The sequence below is a fragment of the Gouania willdenowi genome, chromosome 15, assembly GCF_900634775.1.
Source record: "Gouania willdenowi chromosome 15, fGouWil2.1, whole genome shotgun sequence".
Classification (NCBI taxonomy): domain Eukaryota; kingdom Metazoa; phylum Chordata; class Actinopteri; order Blenniiformes; family Gobiesocidae; genus Gouania; species Gouania willdenowi.
Genome location: NC_041058.1, coordinates 18,423,356 through 18,445,059, shown reverse-complemented (window position 1 = coordinate 18,445,059; position 21,704 = coordinate 18,423,356). Strand labels below are relative to the sequence as shown.

The following is a 21,704-nucleotide window of genomic DNA, read 5'->3' as shown; positions in this document are numbered from 1 at the left end:
GTAATGACAAAAGGGAGCTTAAATTAGCAAAATGTGGCAAACAATAGTGAAAAAGGGCAAACGTGGAACAAAAAGAGCCAAAATGTATGGGAAAAAGGAAGCAAGTGTTATTTATTGGGCAAAAGGTAGCTTATTTGGATGAAAAGTGGCTTTAAATAATTGACAAAAATTCGATAAAAGTGTCAAAAATTAGGAAAAAGCGATATTTATTGGCAAAAGAAAGGTAAAATATGAAAAAAACAATAGGTTTCACATTGTTTGGAAAAGGGGGAAAAATGGCACATAGTAAGTTGCAAAATGGCCAAAAAAAGGTAAAAAGAGTTTAAAAAGTTTCCTCCTTTTGTCGTTTTCTGGGGAAATAATAATTAAAAATAAAACATTAAGAGCCACATGTTGAGTATGACTGACTTAATACCAGCTTTATCATGGTTTTGGTTAATACATTTATTAAACTAAATTGGGAGTCGATGGATACCCTACCCGTAGAACAACCTCACTTGTAAAATCACTGCTCCACCCCTGGCTGAGGCTGATAAGACATTAATTCATTATTTCATAAAACACCTTATGCTCTTTCCATTCAGTTCTGTAAAAAAATACACATGACTACATGAACAGGTTATAGCTCCACTCAGCTTTGCAGGAAATGTGTTCTTTGTTGAAGGAAGACGTGATTTGTTTTGCGTCTGTCGGTTGTAACATTTGACAGAGAACGCGGTGTCATTCTTCCAGGATGGGAGGATATTTTTAGTATTTTTTTTTACATGCAACCGTAAACATTTACTGCCACCTTCTCCTTGGCGAGGTGAGAGAATGCTTGGGCCAGGTAATTTGTGATCTGTCCTGCTGTCTAGTCACCCAGCTGAAAATACATTGACTTCCACCCTCTTCACTCTGTCTCGGCCCAAAAAGTGCAACAAGATGCAGGCTCTCGATGACACTGCTGACACTTGTCATTGCATATCGTTGGAGGACTGTGGCTCCTCTCATATCCAATTATCTAAGTACTTCGACAGGTGATACTGCATGTCAGCTGAGGAATGAAAGCGAGGCCAATTGCATGAAGAAGGAGGCCCCTTTGCCCCTGCCACACTCAGTGAAACATTGCTCAATTTACTGGAAATTTATGCAGAAAAAGACAGTTAATTCTCGACATCTGAGTGATGTTCTACCAGCTCATTGGCGCAGTATAAATTATGATGCATAGATTACTAATATTGCTGGTACAGGACAGATAGCCCCACAGAATGTGACATAATGTATTTATTCATTTACCGGTAGATTTGTGTAACACTCCATATTATATAATATATACAATATACTGTATATATATATATATATATATATATATTATATACTGTATATAAATACCTATGAAGGATTTTGGTGTTTCAGCTTGAGGTATTTGTATATACAAATGTATAAGTTACAAGTCTGATCATACATATTATAAATAGTAGTAGTTTATTATATATTATTTTAGAATGTTTTATTTTATATATTATATGGACCTTATTGAGAATACACATTTTAACATGTGACACAAAAGTTCTTTTTTATTGCACACATCAAATAATCATTCAAGAATCTAACAAAAAATAATTCCACACAGCCTTTTACAGTATGTGGGTGTTACCTAAATAAAAGGCCTAATAAATAAGTTTGCCTAAATAAACACACCCATGGTTCTAAAAAGTTTTCCCTCAAAATCAACATTTGCATTAAAAAAAAATGCAATTTTGATATTTAACCTAAAAAGTGAAACACAACAACTCAAATTTGCCTTTTTTTTTGGCAGTGACAATATTCAATTCAACTTTATTTATATAGCGCAAATTACGACAATGAGTTATCTCATAGCACTCAGCATAAAGAAAAAAATAAATAAATAAAAAAAAAATCTATTCCACATGAACAAGCATCAGCTGTTATCTGTTATGGGCTTGTTAAAATTGAAATTAATACAGCTTCCTTTAAACACTATGCACATTCATTTCTTTTTTGTCATTTTTTTTATGAATTACAGTTTCTATTTACATGTTAATTTTTGTATGTAAATATGTCAACATAAGAAACATTATTATCTGATTGTGTGATTATATGCCTCGGAGGTAAATACAGCTGAACGACCATGGTTAAATACTCTTGGCTGCTTATGTCTGCAAAATATTTGAGAAATATTTGACAAAATAAGAAAATAATGGATAGTTTAATTTATTTGGAGTTTCTCAGGGTCTCCATGTTTTGTTTTGTTTTTTTGTTTTTTCAAATTTTGAACCAAAAGTGTACATTTTCTTTTGCCACACATTTGCCAAATCTAAGCAAAACAGACTCAAACTGAACTTGTTGAGTTGTATCTACATATAAGTCTATATGGACTTGTTAAACACTTTGAGATGACTTTGTTGTTATTTACAAATATTCACATCTATTGAATACTTAGGCATCTGACAGCTGTAGAACTGTACGGTGGTGTAATGGTTTTAGTATAGTATTGTGGTTTTCTGTACCAGATATCAGGTTTTATGAACAATTTTGTGTTGCTGTGATGACCTCTCACACAGTGTTGGCCCTGTGATGGACTGGCAATCTGATCAAAGTGTGTCCTGTCTTTTGTTCTGATTAAACTTAAGTATGCACCATTACACCACCAGTCTAATCAAGATAAATGGGTTAAGATAAATGGATCTCGCAAACAGGGTTGGCGCTGACAATACAATACAACTATCTGTCTGTTGTTTGGCTCGGGAGATAAAACTTTCGTAGAACTTAAACTTTCAAAGAAACTGTGTATTTAAAGGTCTCATGTCATGCTATATTTCACCCATCTCCATTTGTTCTAAGAACCCCAAAAACAGAGTATTTGAGGTTTATTTTCCCAAACTCGCCTGTTTTCCAGAGTTTTAGCCTCTGAAAAGTCACTTTCTGAGCAACTCTACACAAACAGGCTGATTTGCGGCCTACTTATGCATATTTAAGAGTGGGCGTGTCTATGGACGGGACACTGACGTAGCCAAGCTCATGTTGCTTTATAAACACAAGACAGAGCGTTGGGACTGGGCGTTCGCCGGTACATACATAGACTGTCGAAAAATACATACATAGCACTGTGTGAAGGACGCTGAAATGCTCACCTTTGTGGGCGTGTCTGTTTACATGTCAATCACGGCAGAGAGCTTCCGGGAGGCGTGGCTTCTCCAGCTCAGTGCCGTGTCAAATTCGTCATCAAAGTGGGAACGTGTCATCAAATTAGAGCGAGGTGTTGGGCTCACCCTGCAGTAAGAAAGTAGCAAATCACCCTCTAACTAACGATTGGGGGAAACAATAAAAAAAAAACACTTTGCATGTGTATGAAGCCCTAATAACACTTTTATGATGTTTAAAGCACAGAAAAGTTGATTTAGCTTAACATGGGCCCTTTAACATAAACATTGAGGACCTAGATATGAGCAGGAAACCAGTCTGGTGCAGTTATAAAGGCATGGTTGTTTTCTTTTTAGACTTACCATTGTTTTAGTAGTAGTGGCATTTAAACCTGCCACATGCAAAATATAATAACAAAGTTGTTTGTGGGTTGTACGGTTACAGTTTGCCACTCGTTATTGTTTCTTCAGATGAAATGAGATTCAAAACACTTGAAGCATATGTGACAGGCCATGGCAAAACAAGGCAAAACCAGGAACACGTCAGAGAAACGGAGAAAAAGCACAAAAGCCTTTATTTTGTGATTTTCAAATAGGCATAACTTCTTCAAATATTATTTGATGTATATGTGTGTTAACCATAGACCTTTTGATTGTTTGTAAACATTGTGACATATTTTGTTGGGCGGGGCAAACCACAATAGATATATATAAACACTAAATGACTTACCCACACTGTTAGACAATGGGGAGCGACATAGCAACGTGACGGCCATCTTACCTCAGACAGCTGGTCCTGCTCATTACATCGATGTCAATGGTGCATGTACTATTTAAATAACCCAAACTTGCTCAATTTTCAAACGGCAAGCGGTAATTTCAACATGTACCAGAATCTTATGTCATACCTACGTATAATAAGGTTAATAATAAGGCAAACCGTTTGGAAATTCATTCATTAAGCTGATTACTCACCTTCCAACAGCTACCGTAGAGCACGTCAGAATGTCGGAACGTCAGTTGTCTGAGGTAAGATGGCCACCCTTGAGCTACGCTGGCGAATCCCGCTTGCGTCATCTAGTGTTTATATATATCTATGCTTTAGCCAGCGCCGTTTCCTGTTTTTGCCTCAAGCTGTCTATAGGATTGCTTAGAAACCACACTTTCAGAATCTGTAAAAAACTCAAAACTCTCCCCCGGGCGGACTTTGCGTAACAAATGATTTTAATTGTTTTTCGATTCCAAAACTTAACCCAAGAGTACACAGGGAAAAGCATATAGAAAGGCATATTTGCAGCTATCATAGTTAGCTTTATAACAGTCGGAACATGGTAAAACATGAATTTTCAGAAAGTTATACAAGATGAAAAGTGGTCTTTGGAAGGAGGAGTTGTGTTGGAGTTGTTAAAACTCAAAGAGATGTGGAATTATAACCAGGAAGGAGGAGATATGGCTAAAGTTCAGCTATATTTTCTCCATTGCCAAATTTTCAGAAAGCTATGACCTGAGGGCCAGACTTTAGTGGTGTGTGGTACTGCAAAATTTGGTATCAATCCAATACCAAATAAATATAGGACCAGTGTTGCTGATACAGGTCTGATACCAGTACTTTTTAATTGGTAAACTGGATGCATCATCAAATTATGCAATCTGAATGAGTAGTTCTGTGATTTTTCCTCTGGATTATTAGTTCAAATTTAGGACAAAATATAGACAAGGTTCCTAGGTAAACTTTACATTCATAGTTACATATTCCTCATAATAACCTTTGGCTGTTTCAGTTTTACATACCATAATTCTGTGTCTGAGGAAGTAAGAAAAGTTAACACAACCGGCTTCTAAAAACTCCTGAAAATGAATAACCATTGTATATAAAGTGTGTGTGTGTGTGTGTGTGTGTGTGTGTGTGTGTGTGTGTGTGTGTGTGTGTGTGTGTGTGTGTGTGTGTGTGTGTGTGTGTGTGTGTGTGTGTGTGCTGAAAGGATGAACAGATAAAGTGAACAGCCCTTTCACTAATGTACATATCCATCATGAACATCCACCCTTTTTGCAGCTGCTGCATCAGACAAAGAACTTGACTTAATAAATAGAAGACATTAACCTCTTCTGTTAGGAAGTCTTTTTTTTTTTTTTTATCACAGAGTAGATGTGATAATCCTTAGATCTCTTTTTCTTTATGGTGGAGTGGGTCGTCCAATAACCCAAAGGATGGGGATTCGAATCCCGCTCTATCCAAGTCATTGTCATTGTGTACTTGGGCAAGGCACTTTACCCACATTGCCCCGTATGCAGGGGTCGACCCGAAGTGGGCCAATTTGGTCCGCTAAGTTTTTTTGGGGTTTTTCTTTTATGAGATAGTGGAGGCAGACGTGGTAACTGGTGGCCAAAAATGGTCTAAAAGTGGCAAACAAATGGCAGGAAAAGAGTGTAAAGTGACTAAAATAGGACAAAAGCAGTCAAGAGTGACCAAAAAATGGGCAAATAAAGAGGAACCAGGTGGTATGTAATGGCAAAATGTAGCTTTAATGGACAAAATGTGGCAAACAATAGTGAAAAAGGACAAAATGTGGCTAATATTAGTATAAAAAACGTGGAACAAAAATAGGCAAAATGTAGGGTAAAAGGAAGAAAGTTTTATTCTGCAAAAGTTAGCTTATATAAAAATTAAAGAGTTAAAATTAAAGGACAAAAATTCAATAAATGTCAAAAATAACTTGGAAAAATGGGCAAAAAAAAAGGATTGGCAAAAGGAGCTAAAGTCTGAAAAAAGTGTCAGAACTTTTTGAAAAGGGACAAAAATTGGCCAAAGGAAAAAGGTAAAAAGGGCTAAAAAGTTTCCCTCTTTTAAGGTTTTTTGGGGGAATAATAATTGAAATTAAGACATTTACTGACTTAATAACGGCTTCTACATGTTGTCGTTGATAATGTAGTGGAATGGTCTGGACAGAAAATTCCATGGAGGAATTTTTGTCCCAGTCCATATGCTCGTATGAATGGGTATGAATTGTGCATGAGTGTTGGTGGTGGCCAGAGGGGCCGTAGGCGCGAAATGGCAGCCACGCTTCTGTCAATACGCCCCAGGGCAGCTGTGGCTACAATGTAGCTTACTACATGATGTGAGTGACTGGTGTGAATGAATAATGGCTTCTGTAATGCGCTTTGAGGTGCATCTACATGTTTATATCTATGCTCTGGATGGCCGTGAACAGTTGCAGTGCTATAATATGACAACATGATGTATGTATAATTCATCAGTTAATAAGATATTTATTAATTACAGTATGGGTAGATGGGCCACAAGCCAGAACTGGGCTATCAACTTACATGCAATGGCCCATGTGTCACCAGTTGAAAGGCACTGCTTTAGTCTGAGTCTGCAGTTTTTCATAGAGCAGAGAGACAATGTCAGGATATGAATATAAGCTTGAACAGAATTGACAGAAGGTAACTGAGGCTGGACGACTACGATGCAACGTGAATGATGAAAACAAGTTGACCATTAATCATATACTTGAGATATTGTTGTTGCAGACACATGAGTATCAATGACAGATGAGGCACCACTGGTATAGAAAGAAAAGATGCTTGGCATGCTGTTAAATGTATAAATTATACAGTGAAAAACATACATAATTCTCCACATTTGACTCAACATTATGGCTTTTGTTGGGAAACCATTTGTATTGGTTGGTAGTCATTTGTGACAAATCAAACTAAATGTATTGTGAAGCCAATTCTGTAATGTTTTTGCTACTAATGGTGGATTTTTCCTAGTCGTGAGGATCTCCAAGGGGTCTTTATAGGGTGGTCATGCTTGCAGCATTACGCTGGACAGGTTTTTTAAAGGATTTCGATAGCCCCTTCAGACAAGCCCTATTTTCTATTTTTAGCTCATTGTGCATAATAAATAATAATAATAAGCTGGAAAAAGCAACAAGAAGTAAACAATTAATAAACTTGTCTGAAATCTCATGCTGAGGCAATCTTGATTAAGTCAATAATGCGTTCGCTGTATATTTTAAAGATGTTCGCTCTCACTCTAAGATGTTAGTGTGTCTTTTTCCCTCAGTAACACTCCAGCCCACTTGATTCACATTTCTAAATGTATCTTCATCAACAATGGCAACAGGGCTCCTCGGGCTCGTATGGAAGAGTCCTGTGGGATTGGATTTCTTGATGGGACACTGAAGTTGCCTTTATAAGATCAGTGACCTGCGTGGGTATTGTTGCTGTGACTTTCTCTCAAACTATTGTTTCTGATTATACAAATATCGGTCTCAGCCAAATAGTATGAGTGGTCATAGCTGTGTTCCAGGAAAGGTGATGGTTTCCAGAAAGCAAATCGTTATTTCTCATAAAGGTAAAATCGGCTATTACTGTAGCACATGTGCCAGAGTGCTAGAAGGTGATTTATCTGCTCTCAATCTACTTTAGTTACTTGGCCTAATACAAGACCCAGTCCTCTGGATCCATCTGTTTCTTGCACAATTATGACAAAGTCCATACTAAATGTTATACTTTCGTATAACAATTCATTCAATCAATGCATGTAACGCACCGCATTCAACGTTCAGTAACGTTAACTGCGTTGTAACGGCGTAAAAAGTCATTAGTTAGATTACCCTGTTACTGAAAAAAAAAACGCTGTTACTTTAAACGCAGTTATTCCAAACACTGCTAATGGGTTTAAGTCCCATGTTGCAAAGTTCTTCCCTGTTTATGAAACTAATCAGCTGGCCAAAGGCAGAAAACTGAAGAAAAAAAAACAAGTTGAGTGTGCATCTGTTTACCCTTTCAAGCCTTCTGAACCCTGAGGAGGTGCTTATTTTGTATTTGTCGAATAAACATTTTACACCAACCAGTCTTTAGCTTCAAACTTTGCCACTTAACCATTACATGCAGGGCAATGTCGAGATCTTTAACCTCTGTGGGCCCCCAAAGATCAAGCATGTCACACTGTAGACAGAACATGTTTTGAAATTAGAGTTGTGAACCCATCTGTATTTTTAAGTTCTGCGTATTCGCCAAAGAAACTCTCTATTTCTTGTTCCTTTACTCCTCAATTGTTGTAATAAGGTGTAGAGCATTACAGCTACAGTATGTGCAGCCTCAGTATTTTCAGTCTTGAATGTGTTTTGGATTTGTCCTTTTTATAAATTGCCATGCCACTTTTGATATTGAAACGCTTTGGAAACAGTCCTTTAGCCTCTGGGCTTAAAAATGACCTTCTGAGTCCTCGACCTCTCACAGAAGCATTTGAAGCATTTTATGGTAGCTTTAACCCAGCTTATTCATCATTTTAGTCATGTACCATTTACACCAAATCTCAAAGAATTCTAGGGACACAACAGAAGAGGCTATGGAGCTCATAGAGAATAGAAGATGATATATTGAAGTGAAAACTAATTTCCAGCCTGTCTAAGGAAACTCTCTACCCTCATCCTCTAGCTGTGCTCTGCCTTCCCAATGACCTTATCTTCACAATATTGTTCTTTTTTTTGCTGATCTTGATTTATTATGTTTATGCTCCCACACTTTTGGCTGTTAATTTGAGTTTACCTATAGGGATTCCTCAAGGTCCTGTTTATTAAAAAAAAAAAAAAAAACTAAAACACATTATTATTATTATTATTATTATTATTTATTTTTTAAACCATGCCTGCATTTGTCCTAGGTTGACACCACAAGCAGTGGAAGCTTTTTACGACAAAAATACTCATTCTTTCTTTTTCTACTTTAAATAAATGTTGTTTTTTATTTTAATAAAAAAAAACTATTGGTTGGTATTATTTAGTGATCTGTATTATTTTCTTTTTCATCTTTGAATTTGAGCTTTATTTAAGCAAAAGTAAATTTTGTCCGATTACTCAATGAATTAATGCAGAGATGGGCAACTCTATCACAGGAAGGCCACAAAAATGTTATTGTATCTGATCTGAGGACCACAATTATCAACATTAATGTCAGCATTTAGAATAATGACGATTAGAGCATTAATACAGAGGAGGAAAAAAGTTTTGTCTTTATTTTGTCTTTGTCTGTGGTTTGATATTTTGTCAGTTTTTAGTCATTGTGTGAGTTTTTGGAGTCATTATGTGTGTTTTTGTGTGTTCTTGGTGTAAATGTGTGTATTTTTCTGTCATTTTCTGCATTTTTGTTGTCGATTTGTGCGTTTTTGGGGTCACTGTCTGTATTTTTGTTGTTATTTTCTGTATTTTCCTGTAATTTTGTGACATTTTGTTAACTGTTTATGTGTCTTTGGAGCTTTTTTGTAATGTGTTGTTTTTGTGTGTGTCTTTGTAGTCACTTTGTTCATCTAAGTGGCTGTTGTGTCTTTCTTTGTTGTCATTTTTGTGTACTTTGTGCAATTTGCTGTTGATTTTTTTTTGTTTTTTGGAGTTATTTTGTGTATTATGTTGGGCTTCATATGTCTTCCAACTTCTGGAATTGCAATTTTTGGCCACATGTGGCCTCCAGTTGCCTATGTCTGAATTAATGGAACATTCCATTGAATACTAAAATGTTCGATAGCTGCAGTCCTAGTTGTGGGTCACAATTTGTTAAAAGAACATTTTTGCTATTATGTAGCATTTCAAGAAGCGGGTGGAGGTTGTATTTGAAGATAAATATGTTGGCATTCATATGAGTGAGTGGGTTTTTCCTCTGAATAAAAAACATTATTTTTTCCAACATAATCCTTTTTCGTTAAAAAAAAACAAACGCACACATAAACATAGCCTAAACACAGTTTGAGCTGCATTGCATGAATTTGCATACCAGCTAAATGTAACAAGAGCTTAAGTATAAAGCCAGGGCTGTGTATTCTGCAGCATTTATAAACTAACCGCTGCAGCAAGTGGAATCTCAGCGAGGTAAAAGATTGGTTTCTTTGACTTTGGATCAATGTCTATATGCTTTCATTATGTGAGTGACAGGGTGGCCTGTATAAAATTCATCAAGCTAAATGGAATCAAGTTTGTCAGCTTTATTTATGTGAATCCTTGAGCACCAAGAGGATACTGAAATATTTTATTGATCACTGAATTTGATTGACTGTTTCATTATTCAGCCACTGAGAGCTTTAAACTAGGTCACATAGAATATTAAAAAAAAGTCTTCTGGACATTGCTGTTTTCTATTTTTAGAGGATTTGATATTATGGGGGTAAAGGAGCCTAATTTGGACATTTTGTGATTTTTCTTTTTTTAGATTAATATTTCCTAATGGGCTTTTGGGTGAGTACTCCCTGGTTTCCATCTTCCGAGTAAGAAGAACAACAAAAAAAGACCGCTGGTATCTTTGGCAGATATTTGACCAATCAGGAGGAAGTCAGGTGGGCCCCGCTGTGTGTTTTCATCTATTATGCAGGATTTACATAATAACAACTACATGGTTATATCACCCAACTGACTTTTGTCCTCAGGTATCTGTGGTGGTTGACGGTGCTAAGAGAGTGGTGGAGTTTTTCTCTCTTGGCTTGCAAAAGAATGCTCTCCGCTACACGTTTAAGAGCCGTGACCTACATGCCCTCTTTGATCGCCAGTGGCACAAGCTTAGCATTTCTGTTCAGAGCAACATAGTCTCTGTTTACATGGACTGCAAGCTAATAGAAAGGAGGCTTACGGATGAGAAGGACAACGTTGATCCCAGTGGACGCACACTCATCACTACACGTGTAGAGGATGGGCGGCCTGTAGATGTATGTTACAATTTTACCCAAGCAATCAATGAAGAAAATCTATGGCAATATCTGAATTATGTAGAGTAATCATGTTCATAGTTTGAATTATAGCAGTTTTCAAGTGGAAACCTCTACTTTTCTATATCCACAGAAATAGCCTAAAGTGCAAAGGGGCGGATTCACTAGAGGTTTAGAGGTATTAAAACGTGTGCAAACGTCACTTCACGCGCTAATAACGAGTACAAACTCCAGCACGTTAGAATGTGCCCACAAACCATTTAGCACATGCAAATGCAAAGTAGGCAGATCTCATAAGGGGTGCAAAAAATGGGAGGGGGACATGCAAATAAATTAATGCACTGGGCGCAATTCAATTAATTCAATCTGGAACTGTTTGCAATGATTGTTTTAGCACCGGAAAATAGTAAGACTGACAAGCAGGTGCAAACACACACGCAGAGATCCAATTTAACGTCCTCAAATTTCAATGTGTGCTTCTGTACACTCACGTCTCCACATTGAACGAGCAAAACGCTCATTTGAATAGGGCGGTCTCCACCACTTCTGCACGTGCACTAATCATTGCTGCAATCTTAGTGAATTCCTCGCAGCAGGTGAGGAAACTGCATCACCAAAGGATTTAGGGACGTAACTGTTTTACCACCTTTTATTTCAGATCTGAGTGAATCCGCCCCTAAACACTTTAAAACAGATGTTTGGATTGAATTTGTTCTAGGATTAATTTAGAATATGTATTTTAAGTCAGTAGTTCATTTATGACTATAGAGCTCAGGTCATGCTTTAATTAGGACATTTTGAGGACATTTTGAGCCCATTTTTTACGTATTTTTACCCTTTTTGCAACTACACCGAACTATTATCACTTTTTTTTGTTGTTGCTCCTTTTAATACATTTTTGCTGCATTAATCCCATTTCTGCCACTTCACCATCAAGTTTCAATGTCTTTTCTGCACAATTTTTTCTACTATTGAGAGATTTTCAGCACTTGTAAACCCTTCCCACCACTTTTCCCACCTAATGTCACATATGTTGACCCATTATTGTCACGTTTAACCTCTTCTCACCATATTTTGTGCTTATTATTTTTGCCAATTTAACCACATTCACGATTTGTCATGCCCATTATTCCCATTATTTGCCAGTTTAAACTAATTGTTCCTCATTTTTTCTGCCACTTTTAAGCAAATATTGACACTTTAAACCTTTTTACCAGTTATTCTGTCCATTTTTCACCACTCTAATTTGCAACGTTTAACCAATTTCTGTGGTTTTTAGAATGCAATTTCACCACCTTTTCCACCATTTTTGGTCAATTTAAGATGAATATACTGGTAATATGGTGCAAAAAAATCTTCCTGGATAAGGGTGGATGTTATTCAGATAATAAAATAATGTGGTTTTCACAGATTCACATTATGTTGCTGACTTTATGGATGGGCCCCAAAAAACTCCCCTTTATTCCCCCTTATAGATAGTCCTGTCTTCACTTGACAGTGGGGGTCTACGGTATCTGGCACTTTTATTTTGGGAGTTGCGGGCTGAAAAGTTTGAGAACCACTGGTATAGATGACCCCAGTGTTTGTGCAGTTCACTTGGAGGATAGCACATCAGAACAACTTTTACAATAAAGTGGAGGAATCTGTTTGATAAAACAGGAACACGGTTTGATAGCAACGCTTCGTACTGTACTGGGAGGATCATTACTACGTTTTTTCCTTTTTTCACAGATTGAACTGAAGCAAATTTTGATCTACTGTGACCCCTATATGGCAGAGATGGAAAATTGCTGTGAGCTACTGGAGGTAAAGTGCTTTGATTTGTCAATACACACATACTTCATCTTGGAAAGGAAAACAAGCGTAAAGTACAGCAGATAATGAGAATAGTGCTTGTGTTTGTGTTTATAGAGTCTTAGTACTTGTGAAAATCAATGAGATATTATGATTATCTCTTTCTAAAAAGGTCTTTTTCATACTTTAGGGTCACAGTGAGATTAATTGTGTTGGAGTTTTACCTTCAAACAGTGCATCACTGGCATTACCTGTATAGTGCATGTGGACAACTGAAAGCAAAATCACGTTTTCAGGCAAAAGGACATGTGTATCCAGATAGAAACCTAATATCAAAGGAATCCCATCACCATATAATCAATAACAGCTAATATTGCTCAGATTGCTAATGGGGAGCTGACCTCTAACCCCTTTACCATTATATCTATTCATTGCATGCTGTCATGTCTTTGTAGAATGACTCCTGGGAAATTGCCACAACCCTGAGAAGGACTTATCAGAGTTTGTCAGCTTCAAACTTTTTCAGTGACATAAACAAAAAAGTCCATGCTATCCTGGGTGAAGTGTATGATGTTCCAACAAAAGCTGAAGTCTATTTTATATATTTTTTTTATTTTTATGCTCTGAAGCAAACAAAGCACAGGAAGGCATCTAAATGGTGAAAGTTTCTGTATTGATCTAGTGTGCAGCCGAGAAGATATTTAATGGGACCGTCCCTCCCGTGGATTCAGCTCAGAATCCCCAGATGCAGCCTCAGCCACCCTCGCAGTCGAATGACAGATGTCACTGTCCAACTGGAAAGGTACAATCAATTTGATCCCAACAAGAGCCTCTAATTGAGCAAGCATAATGTCTGTTGTTATACTCAACCGCGCTGCTTTGACGCCATGTTCTGTTGGTCGTTTAAGGGCACTAAAACGCTAGAGGAAAAGTCACTTTAAGTGCAGCAAAAGTATTTTCTTTGGGGAGTTCAACATCCAGTGTGGCTCGACTCTGATAATAAGCATTGTATACTTGCTTTTTGCTTGACAGGTAATTACTGTGCAATTGATTTGCACAGTGAAAATGAATAAAAGTGTTGGCACCTGGTGAAAGCGGGTCTCTGAAGATCTGACGCCTCCTCACATAGACGCATATTGTACAAGAAGCGAATACATGTTGTCAAATTGGCAACAATCTAATATAAAAATAATCTTTTTCTATTTTGGGCTTACCATTAAAAATACTGCTAAGTAATATTAATTTACCTTGTTTACAGTTGGTGTGTTCAATACCTTTCCTGAATGGTTGAACCTTTTTTTAAAAGACAGAAATGCTCTGCAAACTAAAAAAAAAAAAAAATCTCAGGATTATAATGCTTATTATATATATATATATATATATATATAATTATAATTATATATGTAATTGTGGTAATAAATTATTTAAATTATTTTTTAAAAAAAGGAAAAAAAAAATACCTCAAACTTAACAAATATTTGAAAACAATACCTACATGAAGGAGGACTCATGATATAGATAATATTAATGTTATGCTTTCTTACAGATTTGACCATTTGAGTGATTATTATTGAGTAACTGCTACATTTTATGGTTACACTGTTATTTTCTTTTATTTTTTGGTCAATTTTTTTCATTAAATTGTAGTTAAATATCTATATCAAAAGCCATTATCTGTTTTATCTCAATTGTGTGTGACAGGAAAAACCAGCTCTTATCAGTTTGGATGGGTCATCAGAACAAAAAGGAGACAAAGGTGACAAGGTATGACCAGTCCGTCAATGACAAATAACTTCACATTTTTCCAATATTCTAATAAAAAAAAAAATTCTAATAAAACAAAAAAAAAAAATGCGAGAAATAATTAGGCTTTGAAATACCAGATAGTATTGATTTAATGTTGAATTTTAAAAAGTAGGCACCTTTACACTATATTGCATTAAAAACTGTTCCAAATGGTTTACAAAGATCAACAATCGGTTTACTTTGAAGTTGGTTGACTGTGTTTTTTTTTTGTTTTTTTTGTAAAGGAAGCTGCAAGGTCTGAATGTCAAGAAAAAGACAGCCAGTACCTATTGGGAAAATTTATAGCTCATTGTTAGAGGAAAGGCAATACATCTCCTTCTCAGAGAGCAATCCTCTGCGCTGTGTTGTTCGGGGAAATTTCTTCTGTCAAGCTCCTTTCACAGTGCTATCCTGTGGTTTCACTCACATGGTCCATTTTCTGCCTTAGTCTCTAAGAAAGTGTGGATTGGGAAAGTATCCATTGTTCACATGGATAAAATTAGACCAACTTGGAACTTTTGTTAACATGGACGCACAGATTTTCTATTATATAATTAGAATTTTGAATAGGTGGGATGTGGTTGTAGGTTCCCACAAACTCACAATGCACATCATGTTCTTGCACCCTCTAGAATTTGGGAGCAACTTACTAACAATGTTTCGAATCTTATTTTAAATTTCAGCATAGTCTTATGAGATCTACAGCTTTTAAAATGCATCTAAAATTGTACTAAATGCAATTTATTTTTATTTTCGTTCATTTTTCAGGGTTTTAGCAGCATACTTTCTTTTTTTTCCCCCACTGTTGTTAAAAATTGCCCATTCCTTACAGCGTTAAGCACAGATGAGTAAAGTGTTTCTCAGTGATGAAGTAGTCAAATAGACATTCGCATTTAGCCACCAGGTTTTACTAAAAATCTTGGAATAATAAGTACCTGCCATTTTTCATATAAATGTAGCTATTATGTTGATGAAGATATGGTTATCATTGACTGGGGCGTTTTTTTGTTTTTTTTTCCTTTTGGCAGTTTTTCTCATTACTTAATAATGTCAGATGGCATCTCGGTGCTCTTTAGGGCAGACATAGATCTTAATGTGGTTGTGAATATTAAATTTGAGATCATGCACAACAACAGATCGTTCTAATCAGATTGGTAGATATGTTATAATTGCACTCTAATCATTCCTAATTGATCTGAGGGATCAGTTCTTGAGCTGTAACGTGTGCACTTTGGATGTGCCAGTGACTAATTACTCACTGGTAATGACTATAACTTTATTCAGCGGTTGAGAATAAATTAGACATCGGACAAAGGGCCTATGGCAGGGGGCTGAGGTGTGTTCAATGAATAAAGATGAAGAGCCTAAGTAGTGACTCTAAGGATGTATTTTCCTTCTGCGTACCAATTACGTTTGTTTTGTGTCATTATTGTTTTGTTTTTTTTTTTATTTTCACGTTAGTGCTTGTTCTGTATGCTTGTGGTGGGAGTCAAGGGGTTTAAGCTGCTTGTCTTCAACAAATCGATACTTGACACCTTTTGTTTACTTACCCAACATAGAAATTCATTACAAATCCAATTGTGGCCTGAGACACAGAATCAATGGAGAAATGTGATCATGGATTACAACAATAAGAAAAAAAAAGCCTCATCGCAGTCAGCTGGTAACAAGCTACTGTTGTTTTTAGCTGGGGCGTTTTTGGCTATAGACGGATGATGCAATTGTATGGGGCCCCATGAGCCAATTTGGGGCCCCAAAGCTCCGTCCGAGGCCTCATCTGAGGATTTATTTCTTCATACCTAGCAGGGTTAAAGATAATTATAGGGTGTGAGTATAAAATAAACCGCAATTATATGCAGTCTCTAGAGTTTCTGAAGGGTCAATGCGTCAAATTTGTTGGACTTCAAAGTTGAGCAGTGTGTGGTGTGAGTCGATAGGTATTATGGGAATGATTGACGGATACTTATTGTTCAGCAATTTGTAAACCATTTAATAGATTAGAAATTTCTCCACAAAGTGCCCCACAAAGCCAGACATTGTCACGCTGGGAGGGTGTGGTGGTGGAGGCCCCCAGTGAAGAAAGAGATTCAGGCAGCAGGCAGACGTAGTGTTCATAGATAAAGTCCATGATTATTGTAAAACAAAGAAAACCCCAAACCCAAAAAGGCATGAGGGAAACAGGGAGCAGAGGATAAAACACAGCAGCACACGTGGAGAGTAACATTGGCAATGAAACAACAATCATTCTGTGTCCAAACACTCACTAAATAGTGAGAGAGGCTTGATTCGGAAACGGGCCACACCTGGGTGCAAAACAGAGGAAGCTAATCACTAACAACCCAAACACACTGACATCACTGGGAGGTGGAGACACGAGCAGGAATACCTGGGAAGCACAAAAAGACAAGAGTTAACAAAACATGAAACTAAAGGAAACAAAGACTAAAGGTGCGTTCACAGCGACTACAGTCTTAAAATCGCCCGTGATGAGTCGCAAAAACATTGTCATTCTTTTTGGTCGCTTCATTGCTTCATGGCACCACATAGCATGTGTCTGCAGAGGCGGCGGCAGCACTAACCCGGGGTTTCCACTGGATACGCCTCAGCTGCGTTACGGCTCCGATTCAGTTTTGCTCTGCTGTCCGCCGTCCGGCAATGCCCACTGGTTGCATTTTGAGTGCACCATGGCGCAGACCGGTTGACTTCAGTCAAGTTCTCGCAATATTTACATAATCGCGCAAGAACGCAGTTAAAGGAAGTGTTATAAACGCAACAACAAACAGATAAACAGGTCCGAGTTCCTAATGAAGGAGTACAAGAAGAATGATGACATTTTGGTAATGTAGTTACTTGAAATTTGATCTGAAATGTTTTATTTTGATAAGTAACCAGATGTTTTAATGTTTAGGATGTGCTTCCTGTTTCACTGCATTTGCTCTGTGCTGAGTTGATGCGTCGTGCTCCGGCATCCGTCAGAAATAGAAGTCCTGCGTATCTCTGCCAGAGAACTCCAGACTGTTGGAGCAGGGAAGGAGCAGATACGCAGCGCACCGGACCAGATGGAAATTAACACATAGACTAAAGTGAAAGCTATAAGCTCCGCTGGCACGGCAGAGACGTAACGCAGCGGTGCTGTATCCAGTGGAAATTGGGGGTGAGAGGGCTGCTCACTTCTTCTCCGGCCGTACGTTTATGGCACTTATCATAGACAGCGCCACTTACTTACTGTTTAAATGATCAACTTACGGAGTTACAAAAGGATTAACTCACTCAAATTATACTTAGAATTTAAAAGGCTTATTCAAGGAGTATGCTACTTTCATTTTGGCCGCAACCTCCGGCTCTACAGACAGTGACGGCCGGGAGAGTGACGTAGGGAGAAACTCATTGCTGACTGGATGTCGTGAAACAGCATCACTCTAAGTCACTTGAAAATTAAAAAAATTTCATTTTTCAGCAACTTCTAGCATCTCAGAACGCACGACAAAGTCTCTGGAATTGCGCAAGACGCGTCGCTTGAAGGGAGGTCGCTTGACATTGCGTCATTTACATTAATTTTGATTGTAATCTCGTCGCCAGAGGCGCTGAATTTGTGTTTGGTGTGAACGCACCTTAAAGCTGATACCCGGAGTTTCTGAGAAACGTCTTGATGTCCCGCCCTAACAGCTCCATTTCCTCCCCCTGCCTCTCCCAATCTACCAGAAGCCACGCCTCTACTTTTCTGCACGCACATCGTGGAACATAGCAATGTCTCATTGGGTCGCATTGATATAGGTCTATGGGTCAGGTAAGAGCCAAAATCATATTTACCTGTTTACTGTTGTGACGCGCGGCCTTGTTTCCGTGCACAGTTCTGTATTCACTTTGATTGACAGTCTCAAAAACAGGAAGTCGAAGCCTATTGGCTGGGCGCACTTGGGGATCGTTTTCATTTGTATAGGGGTCAATAGGACGAATGAGGGACTTATATACATTAATGTATATGAATGACCACCAGCAGTAGACCATAGTAAAAGACGAGTTAGGTATTTTTTCGCATTTCAAAAGAATGATACATAAACAGCCCTGCGAGGGACTGGCGCTCTGTCCAGGGTGTACCCCCTCTGAAAATGGATGGATGATGCATAAACATAGATTTCTCAGAAACTCTGGATTTCAGCTTTAAGAACTAAAAGCAAACCATAAGGGCTAAACACAAACAAAACTAAAAAGACCCTGACAGAAATATACATCTTGAAGTTGTATTTAACAAAATGTTTCACTTGGTTCTAATAAAAAAGATGAACCAAATGTACTAAAGTAAAGCCCAACAAATCTCAACTTAAAAAAAAAGATTTTGGTCCATGTTGTAAAAAATTGGCCAACGTATGTTTCTTTAAAGACCAATTTGGATTTTTCTCTTGAGTTTTATGGATTTGCTCTTTAAACAACAATAGTTACATTGTGGTTATAGTATCACTTCATAAATGCCCACCAGTGATTTGTTTGAATGGCGAATAAAAGTGAGACTTTTAGAGCAGCTTGAGCCTCAGTTTAGTAGCATTCTTGCTTTGGTGCTTTCAAATTGGACGTCATTATTCACAATCTGTAATAGAACCGCTTTTGTGTACAGCGTTAAAGAAAAAATTCCGGACTTCTCATGAGATCCGGAGACTTTGATGTGTCACTAACAGTTGGAGAGCAACAGAGAAGGAAGAGGCTCACGAGCAGCCATCTGTGTAGTATACCAGAACACTTTGTTTAGTCACATAAAGTAACTCACTTTTCTGCTATTCATTCTGACCTTGTTGTAAGGCAATCTGTCTGCTTGATTATAGCCGCACTTCTCCTCTGTTAAGACATATTTATACATAATGATTGATTTCTACAGCCTCAAGATTGTTTCAGTGACTGTTAGAAAGTAAGCAAATGTTTTAGATGAATGTTTAACACTGTAACCTGGGGGGTGGGGTAACATTGTGGTAGCAAACACCCCTAATAAGGCTTTCAATTACTAACATTGTATCTCCATTTGTGTAGGATTTAAATTAGTCCAACTATGCGTTCTAACAATTTTGCTTGACTTTGTAGGGATTAATCAAAGACATCTGGGCAATTTAGAGCATTTAAAACATCCATAATAAGAAGCGCGGGCCACTCATGGTGACCTACACAGAGGGCTTCCTGGGAAAGTGTGCGGGGATTACTTAGGCTGTGTTACTTTAACAGAAAGTACTACCCTGCACTACAGTAAGGGTTTGATGGGGGATTGTAATGCAGTGCAGAGGGATTTAACTGCTATGATTAATCCAGAATCCCCCCAGGAAATTAAACAGATAAGTAGTGGGTTATAAGAATGCAGCTTACCTGAAAGGAAATCCATTTTCTGTGGCCTTGTACATAAGCCCTCGTATTAATAGATGGGCATGCAAAGGAAAAAAGTAAAGGAGCCCCTGTGGTTGAATATAAAACAATTTTCCTCTTCAACAATACACTTCATTTGTCTTTCTCTGCTCACTTTTCTACAGCTTGTGTTCTGTAATTTATTACATCCCCACTGTACGGCAAAATTAAATTGAATTTCGATTTTTTTTTTTTTTGTCTAATTGTATTCATAAGTAATAATGTACAATATTCGAAATAACTTTAAGCATAAATGCATTTTAAAAAGAGTTGAATTACCACGTCTTTAATTTTCCACCGCCACTATATTATTTTTTTTATCTACAAATAATAAATCTCATGCATAATTCTCATCACTTTTTTTTTTTTTTTTTTTTAAGCAAAATCTGTTTTTTTTAGTTCTCAGTTAATTCTCATCGTTATTAGAAGTTATTTCTACTGTTAGTCTAGTTATACTGATTAAACTCAGAAATGTTAAAAATTAGATGCTTTTCTTTTATGTTAATATTATAGTAAAAAACACATATATGTACAAAAAAGGAACATTTTAGTGCCCATGGGGACTGCACCACACCATTGCTATGAAACTTAGAGCTTTCTCAGAGCTTATTCATTTATTTAGAAAAATGTCACTCAATTACATAATCCTACTGTCATCTTACAAATAGTCTTTATCTCTGTATTTTCTGTTTAATTGACCAACAAAACCAATAAAAAAAAAAAGGTATTGAGACAAAATGAGCATGTATTGTTCATTGGAAAAGCATTGAATTTTGATTAAATTTTATTGTATTGTGAATAAATAATATCTGTATTACAGTAAAAAATAGTGAGTCTGTGTTAAAGACATGGAGCACAAAAATAACAGGTCATAAAAACACTAATAGAGATTCTATCAGAGGTGTTAAACTTACTCACTAAAATAGTGAATAAGTGTGTTATCCTAACAAACACATTAGATTCTAATAAACACGGTGTGTAATGACGATGTGACCATGAATGCAGCACGTATTTAATTGGATTCTTAGCTTCCAGCGAGTGTCGCGTTCACATCCTGTGTGATGTAATCTACCATTTCTCCCATAAAAACCTTGTGAAGGGTTTACATTTGCTTAATTGTGTGCTCATTTTATCCTGTGTAATGCTTCTAAGGTCAAAGCTACAAAAACTTTACTTCTTGTCTTTTTTTTTTTATATACATTCTTGAAATAATGCAGATCCTTAGTTTTTCCACAACAAGGATCTGATTTGTGCTCTCCAGTTGTTGAGGGAATAGTATCCTAATACGCAGCTGTGTCAGCATTAACTTCTGAAGCAGCTTTAGGAGCATGATGATGCAATGGCTACCAATCATGAAGCTATGCGCTAATGTGAGAACGACAGGCCTTTCAGTAACTCTTCTCTGTTTGGTTTTCATCATAAAGGGACACACGGGAGAATAACTTTCCTTAAAATCCAGGACGAAAGACAAGTTACCCACAATCCTGAGGGGTTTACCCACTTTGTAGCCCGTCGTTTGATCAATGACTGATATCGCCAGAGTTGTGTTTTTCCCCTTTGATTTAGTGGCTAGTGTCTGAAATGAAATTACCTTGACCGCATTCTTTCCGGACGCAGTGACTACCAAGTGGCGCTTTAGGGTAAATGATTTATTGGTGCTGCCACGAGCTTCTCTTCCAGATGATTTTCGGACATTATTAGATTAGATAGATGGCAATCGGCTTTATTTCTATAGGCCCAGTCAGTCACAGCAGCAGTAGAGAAAACAAAGATTTATCAAAATCAAATCAAACCAACAAGTGGGAGCCTATAGCAGTCGTGGCCAATAAGTCCAACTCCTAAGCAGCAGAAGAAGAAGCGTCTCTGACTTGGCAACTTGCCCTTGTGGGACATTGTTGGCA

General features: G+C 37.3%; 1 protein-coding gene across 3 annotated transcripts in view; it reads left to right on the top strand.

Moving 5' to 3' along the window:
• The window catches only part of LOC114476613 (collagen alpha-1(XIX) chain), a 132,918-nt gene that overhangs the window by 7,400 nt on the left and 103,814 nt on the right, over window positions 1-21,704 (top strand). For all 3 annotated transcript variants that reach the window (XM_028468393.1, XM_028468392.1, XM_028468391.1), the window contains exons 5-9: window positions 10,353-10,476; window positions 10,567-10,842; window positions 12,574-12,648; window positions 13,319-13,438; window positions 14,338-14,400. In XM_028468393.1, coding sequence (XP_028324194.1) covers window positions 10,353-10,476; window positions 10,567-10,842; window positions 12,574-12,648; window positions 13,319-13,438; window positions 14,338-14,400 — 658 coding nt within the window. The remainder of the gene's footprint in view (window positions 1-10,352; window positions 10,477-10,566; window positions 10,843-12,573; window positions 12,649-13,318; window positions 13,439-14,337; window positions 14,401-21,704) is intronic.